At 30.6% G+C, this 8,324-nt stretch overlaps 1 protein-coding gene across 1 annotated transcript in view; it reads right to left on the bottom strand.

Annotated features, from left to right (window-relative positions):
- Positions 1-359: 359 nt before the first annotated feature.
- LOC143082224 (guanine nucleotide-binding protein G(I)/G(S)/G(O) subunit gamma-12-like) overlaps positions 360-8,324 on the bottom strand; it is a 10,494-nt gene continuing 2,529 nt past the window's right edge. Inside the window, exons 2-3 of the mRNA XM_076257808.1 lie at positions 1,564-1,691; positions 360-866 (exon numbers count right to left, since the gene is read on the bottom strand). Of these exons, the coding sequence (XP_076113923.1) occupies positions 1,586-1,691 (106 nt within the window). The 3' untranslated portion in view covers positions 360-866; positions 1,564-1,585. The remainder of the gene's footprint in view (positions 867-1,563; positions 1,692-8,324) is intronic.

Below are 8,324 nucleotides of genomic sequence, written 5' to 3'. Positions count from 1 at the left end.
TAAGTATTTATTATAGTCTGTAGAAATTTTAGTCTATTGAACAAAAGTTTCCCACAATGCTGTATGGTATGTAAAGAAAGGTTTTAATTAGGTTTGAAGTAACTGTATAATTACATGCTTAGAATTGATCTAACAGGAAAAATCCATTAAACAATTAATGCTTGCATTACAAAGGAAAAATACAATATCTTGTATACTGAAATAATTTTCACTGAAAGTTCTCTTAAGGCTTCCCACAAATATATCTGTTTGTGGTGCTCGTTTTCTTCAATTTTTCTCATTTTGTATGTGTCTGCCGAGCACTTTTTATGATTGTTTGTCTTATTGAAATCTAATTTCCATGAAGAAATAACCTGCTGTTTTTCCAGTAAGCAGTAGTAAATACATAACAATGTCTTCCCATTCATCGTTTCTGTGCTTTTCTCATATTCTTGTAATTTAAAGTTTTCTTGTAGCAAGTTTTTTCAACAAGTACATCAAAATTTTTTTTCAAACACAGATATTTAATAAAAATTACTTTTTGCCAAATTGTTATAAATCACAACTGCACAAGAAAACATCAAATTTAAACGACACCAATAATTTGCATATATATGTTAATTCTGGTACTGACACAACGATGGAGATCAACTGTGAATATGATAATTCTAGATGCGACATACTGGCCACATTTCTGTTGTAGAGTGTCAAGTCGAATAATGGAGAGGATTTCAATCAAAAACATCATTTTACTCCATAGAAAAAATGTAGCTGCGCTTTAACAAAATAAAATTCTAAAAAAAATCTAAAAAAAAAAATTTGCACTGTGCCCTTTCTACTGTCATTTTGGAAATAAAACAGAAAACCTTTCCATATAAGACGGTTCCCTGAAAAGTAAAAAAAACATTACTAATAAAACCATATGAAATATTAGGGTGCAAAATATACATTTTTTTGTAACAATAAACTTACACCCTTATATAAAAGAGCAATGTATCGGATATATTGTTGCTTTTCTTTCATTTTTGCTATGAGTTTTGCCTTTTTATGTTTATTTGTTACATATGTGATGCAACTCTGCACTTATACATATCATCATTGAGTTATTGTACTATGGTAAATTTGTGTATTCTTGTCTTTAATTTTTGCGAATAAGCTGGGTCTATATGCCATTTTGTGCTTTTTTGTTACATATTTGTATTTATTTTTTAGTGATTAAGGTTATAACACATTACTTACTGCTGTATTTTTCACAGTTTTACCTAATATGTATGTTTGTTTTGTTCATGCATTGTTGTCAATATAATGGAATTTGATGTGAGTGTCATACAAGTGAGAGGTTTAGCTAGCTATAAAACCAAGTTCAATCCACCATTTTCTTCATAAGAAAATGCCTGTACCAAGTCAGGAATATGACAGTTGTTTTTCATTTGTTTGTTTGAGCTTTTGATTTTGTCTTTTGATTAGGGACTTTCCGTTTTTGAATTTTCATAGGACCAACTATATAAGGAGTTCAGTATTTTTTTGATTTTACTTTACTTTACACCAATATGACAATAGAAATACAATTACCATAATACTCACCAAGACTATTAACTGTATAAAATTATAAAATGGCACAGGATTTCTGGTCTCTAAATGGGTTATCTGACTGGTTCACACCTATTACTAAAGCATCTCCTTGGGAATGCTCTGTGATGTAACTCTTCATCCTGAAATCAAATAAAGTAACAGTAACCAGACTGGTTCACTACTATAAACAACATGAACAATGATAAATGGGAATACTTTTTTGGTGTAACTCTACAAACTGAAATAAAAATAGCTAGGTAACAGTAACCAGACTGGTTCACTGGATAATTAACGCATCACCTTTGGGGATGCTCATTCATGTAGCTATTTATACTGAAATAATCAAAGAGCTGATAGCTCTGAGGTGGAAGAAGGTGAATAAAAGGTAATTTGGATTACAATAAAAGCAGCCCCACTTAATCAGGCTGCTTTGTTCCATTTATTGTTTTTGAGATACGGAGGGACATGTGAACCCCCCCCTCTTTTTTTCTTAAAAAAAACTAAATATCACTAAAATAAAATTTTGAATAAAAACCAAAAAGTATACAGATTTTAAGATTAATATAACAAAGAAGTGTGTAAAGTTTTAAGCAGTAATCATAAATTGTTTTTGAGATACGGCGCGACATGTAAAAAACCCTCCCCCTTTTATACAAAATACTAAATAACTGAAAAATAAAATTTTGAATCATCACCAAAAAGTATACAGATGTTTAGATTAATATAACAAAGAAGACTTCTTTGTTATATTAATCTAAACGTCTGTATACTTTTTGGTGATGATTCAAAATTTTGTGTAAAATTAGAAGGAGAAGAAGAAGTTAATATGTTTGCACTTGCATTTTTTAAATCATAATATTTATTAAAATAAATCAAATGTCCTGAAATATTTATGTGAATTATTATCTTCCATCCATAGTTTGTCTTTACTTGTTTAGTAACAAATTAACATCCATTTAGACCACTATTTACATTTTCACACAGGTAAACTAATTTGGCTATAAATAGATGTCTGTGTAGAATCTAAAATCGTAATTGTTATAATTTTATTTCTTTAAATAATCAAATTTAAATTTATGAACATAATCATGATTGACAAAATAGTATTGCATAAAGTTTACGTTTTCGGAAGACTATTTATGTTTAGGTCATGGTTCTAGAGGCTTCTTCACATATTTGTAAACAAACCAATATGGCCGCCACACGTGATTATGTAACGGTTTATTTCTTCCTCTGTGATATTTTATCCTGAGGATAATTTGTCCCGGTAATTTTTTTCCAGGCATGGTATTGCACAGATTTATTTTTTCCAGAGGAGTGAAAATCTATCTGTGTTATGCGGATAGTATGTACCGGTATATATTTGCCGTACTATATTTCACAGAACTGTGTGAAATAGAGTCCCATTAACTACTATGTTCGTTACTCACAATCAATATATACCTGACTATAATTATAAAATGTTTCACAAAGGTAGACCAAATTTGCATAATTTATCAAAGGGAGGTAATTATGAACAATTTATATTTTAAAGTCATAATATTAATATAATATATTTCTGAATCTATTTTATAGTGAAATTTTTCCTTGAATCTTATTTTTTATATATTCATTTATATAAAAAGATGACTTACAACTTGATTTAATAAGACAGATAACATTTTACAGGTAAAAACTATCCAGCTGTTAAACATGCTTTTGTTCCAATATATTGTTATGCTATGAATTATCTGATTTCCATATAATCAACAACCACATCTGTGACCCCAGACAAAACTATTTATATACTTAAAAATACCATCATAATCAAATTCTTCTATTACTGTTAACAGTGGTAATGCAACTATATTTCTACCTTACTTTAAATTTATATTTGTACTGAGATCTGAAAACAACTCACTTTTACATGTATTTTCTTCCCTATGTTTCATGATAATTTTCTTTTTACTAGATAACATTTTTGTTCGCTTTGGGAATTCCGTATATCGTCAGATTATCGGAATTCCAATGGGGACTAACTGTGCACCACTTATTGCGTACCTGTTTTTGTATTGCTATGAGTTACAATTTTTGACAAAAGTAAGCAAAGACTCATCAAAACAACATCTGATAAACAAATTTAATAATACTTTTAGATATTTGGATGATATTTTGGCTCTCAATAATGACAACTTCAGTATGTATATTAAAGAAATTTATCCTGCTGAACTTACTTTAAATAAAGCTAATACTAACAATGACCACTGTCCTTTCCTCGATCTTGATATCTATATCACTAACGGAAAGCTGAATACTAAAATTTATGATAAAAGAGATGATTTTTCATTTCCTATCGTTAATTATCCATTTTTAGATGGTGATGTTCGAATTCCCTTGTCACCATCTTACGGCGTTTATATATCTCAACTTGTACGATTTACTCGTGTATGTAACAATGTTTTAGATTTTAACGAGAGAAATTTATGTATTACTGAAAAATTATTACACCAGGGTTTTCGATATCACAAACTAGTCAAAACATTTACTAAATTTTATCATCGGTATAAGGACATCATTCGTAAATATAGCTCAACATGCAGACTTCTTATACGTTCAGGTATTTCAAGTCCAATATTTTATGGAAATATTCTTTATAAAGCACAAAGGTGTCAGTATTCACCTCAAAAACTAACAAAACCTTTGAATAGACTTATTAAGAAGGGATATAGTTACGATACTGTTGTCAGGTCATTAAAGATTGCATATTTTGGCGTTAATATTGATTCACTTATAGGGTCTTTGCATCGGAACTAAACACATTTATTAAAAAACCAGTTGTTGGCATGACACGGGTTATGTTCTTCTCATATATGTTATGATGGTATGATACTAAACCCCTAACGGGAAGGATTGTGCCTGATGTTCATATGATGAAATCATAATCTTTCAGTCAGTTTAATTGAAGTTTGGAGCTGGCATGTCAGTTAACTGCTAGTAGTCTGTTGTTATTTATGTATTATTGTCATTTTGTTTATTTTCTTTGGTTACATCTTCTGACATCAGACTCGGACTTCTCTTGGACTGAATTTTAATGAGCGTATTGTTATGCGTTTACTTTTCTACATTGGCTAGAGGTATAGGGGGAGGGTTGAGATCTCACAAACATGTTTAACCCCGCCACATTTTTGCGCCTGTCCCAAGTCAGGAACCTCTGGCCTTTGTTAGTCTTGTATTATTTTAATTTTAGTTTCTTGTGTACAATTTGGAAATTAGTATGGCGTTCATTATCACTGAACTAGTATATAATTGTTTAGGGGCCAGCTGAAGGACGCCTCCGGGTGCAGGAATTTCTCGCTACATTGAAGACCTGTTAGTGACCTTCTGCTGTTGTTTTTTTCTATGGTGAGGTTGTTGTCTCTTTGGCACATTCCCCATTTCCATTCTCAATTTTATTGAATATTTCAGGAAATTTTTTCAAGGATAATTTGTGAAATTATTTCCCACTATAATACATTTTTTTTAACAATTTTGCTTTATTTCAAATACACTATGATTATTTCATAGTATTTTCAAAGGAAAAGTTTTTTCTAATAACTATTCAATAAGTTAACTATCCAGATAGAATTTCACGGCAAAGGAAAAAATATCCCAGGGAAATATTTTCCTCCAGAGAAAAAAATAACAACTACTGTGACATTTTTTCCTCCGGATCAACTTTCACCCGGATATAATTTTGCTTTACAATTACCTTTGCACATGTGAAACAAATATTTCTGACAAAAGTCAGATTTCTCTTGTCAAAAGGGATTTATATTTATATTGCTATAATTATTCAGAAGGAGGTACATTCAGTTTAGATTATATGTCTTATTCTATGAGCATTTAGAGTTTAATCAAAATTCTCCCAACAGTAACGTACTGCTCTTGTCAACTGAGTCTTGAATAATTTTATAAATAGATTCAAGCCATTTGAAGTAGAAGGGCATCTTATTCACATGACAAAGGAAAACAATGAATAAAGAAAACAATTTTATAAGAAATAGATCCTTTCTATTTATTAAAAACAAAATCTTCTTGTCTGCAAATTCGTAACTTCAAGGGCGAACATGTAAACAGGGCGAGTTGTCCCGATACCAAATTCATGCATGCGTACTTCAAATATCTAAAGTAAAAACATCCGGTTACAAGTAAACAAATAATGTTCATGTAGATGAGATGAAATCTAATAATTTACATAAATAAAAGGGTACATATTTACGATAGTGATTGTTTTTCAATCCTAATTTACAAATTAAATGATTCAGATGCTTAATCATGTGTAAAAATCGGTGTCAGGAATCAGAAGTTGTTATGAAATTGTAATACACAGAAACGAATGCGGCATACGGAGAATTCAATGATTTTAAAGTCGGCACCATTGGCCTTCAGAAGACTTGAAGTCTTCTTCCACCAAAAATAGCAATTTAACAGTAAGCAGAAAACTTAAGCATCTTCTTTGAATGCTCTTTAATATGTAAATTTGAAGTTACTCTTTACACTAAAATAAAATAACAAGGTAACAGTAATTGGAATTCTCTTTGGTGTTACTCTTTAAACTCAAACACTAATAAGTGCTTGACTTGTGAGCACATACATGTACATGTATACTAGTTTATGTACATTTATAACATACAATTTACCAACAGAAAATATCATTGTTTAAATATTATTAAATTCTATCATGAATACACAGTCTACAGTCTATTGTGAAACTCATTTGACATATATGACATTATTCTATTTGTCATGTTTGTGGTAAATATCATTAACAAAATTATCATACATTTGTACTAAATAACTTTTATTGATTTTTTAAAATTTGTATATGGGAGTTTAAGGTCAAGCATATTCATGATAGTCATTCAGTAATAAATAATTTACTGAATATGACTTCATAATTCATTCAAGGAGCCACAACACAAGAAGAAATATCCAATGACAACAAGAAAACTTGTAGCAAGTAAAGATGAAAAATAAAATTTTCAAAATATTAAATTTTTGAAGTGTGAATAGGCCTTCAACAATGAGCAAATCCTATGCCACATAGTAAGCTTCATGTATAAATGGTCTATTTCTCACATCTCACTTGTTGAGTACTAATGGACTGTTCATGTGGAATGAGGATTTATATATATAACAAGACTTGGAACAACGACAATTCTGACCAATTTAAACACAAATTGAACTTCTTTTTATGTAGACAACTACAGACCAGTTTGAATGACAAGTTTGACCTGTTTGAATAAATTTACCAGTTAAAAACACTGGTCAAAACAATTCAAGAATCTTGAATTTTTATTCATTTCCATTATTTTTCTTTTCCACAGAAATTCTGTATCATAAGGCCACACCAATTAAATTTCTTGTTCTACGGATTTTTGGACTCCAAAATTTGGGGCGAGCGAGCGATTTGAAAATTTTAATAAAAACAGATTTAATTTGCAAATTTTTGAGGCGAAGCTTGAAAAGTTCAGGCGAGTGATTTTTTTTTTTGTAAACATAAAATAATAGGTTTTGACATTTATACAAACTTGATTTATCACTTGTACTTTGACATTTCTTTACTTTATGAAGTAATTTTCCCGTTCACCAAGAAATAACTGAATTATTAAATCTGGTCTATGTATGTGTGACTGACAATGAGACAATTCTCCATCCAAGCCATAATCAGTTTGGGAACAACCCCTTAATTTTATAAATATCCCTTTTATGAGGGGTCAATATTAGCAGGGTCTTTCTATACTAAGTAAATAAGTATAGAAAGTCCCTGACATAAGTTATAATATATTTTTTTGTAAAAAAAAAAACACTTTTTAGTACAAAAGGGCTCATATTTTGCAAAAGAACTATATATCTATCTGGTATTAAATGGTCAAAACATGTCCAAGAATTTTGTAAAATTCCTGGACTTTTACCATGTTAACATATTTACTTTAACAGTTCAATATTATTCAAAATAAGTGGAACCCTCTTTTAGAAAAGTGGTTTAAAATATGATGTATTTCTCCTCTTTTTGAGTAAAACATTCTAAGTTTTCAAAGGTTTTTTAGTAGCACTATACACATTCTTGGTATTTCTATTTTAATTTCTACATCAGTAAAATGACCCCTTGTCTGAGGGAGGGTTGCTCCCAACCTGATAATGACAAACACAGGTCAAAGTACGGCCTTTTACACAGGGCTTTGATCCAGACCATCATCAAACAGCAAGCTATAAAGGACCCTAAAATTATGAGTGTACATAATTCAAACAGGAGAACCAACGATCTAATTTATATATATCTAAACAGGCCAACAGGAAAATACCAATGAACCGCATCAACAAACGACAACTTCTGAACGACAGGCCCCTGAATCAATCAGGACAGGTGCATAAACATGCAGCAGTTATGGATAGTTTTGTTTCGCCAGCATACAATATAATTACAGTTGAAGGCAAATCCTTCAGAACTTCTTTTTACTTTATTCTCACAACGAACATTTTTTGCTCAGTCAGGGGACTTACTTAAATGAGTGATTTTCTAAATAAAATTGAGAATGGAAATGGGGAATGTGCCAAAGAGACAACAACCCGACCATAGAAAGAAAAAAAACAACAGCAGAAGGTCACCAACAGGTCTTCAATGTAGCGAGAAATTCCCGCACCCGGAGGCGTCCTTCAGCTGGCCCCTTAACAATTATATACTAGTTCAGTGATAATGAACGCCATACTAATTTCCAAATTGTACACAAGAAACTAAAATTAAAATAATACAA

This window comes from Mytilus galloprovincialis, chromosome 7, assembly GCF_965363235.1.
Source record: "Mytilus galloprovincialis chromosome 7, xbMytGall1.hap1.1, whole genome shotgun sequence".
Taxonomy (NCBI): domain Eukaryota; kingdom Metazoa; phylum Mollusca; class Bivalvia; order Mytilida; family Mytilidae; genus Mytilus; species Mytilus galloprovincialis.
This window is presented reverse-complemented; position numbering and strand designations above follow the sequence as displayed.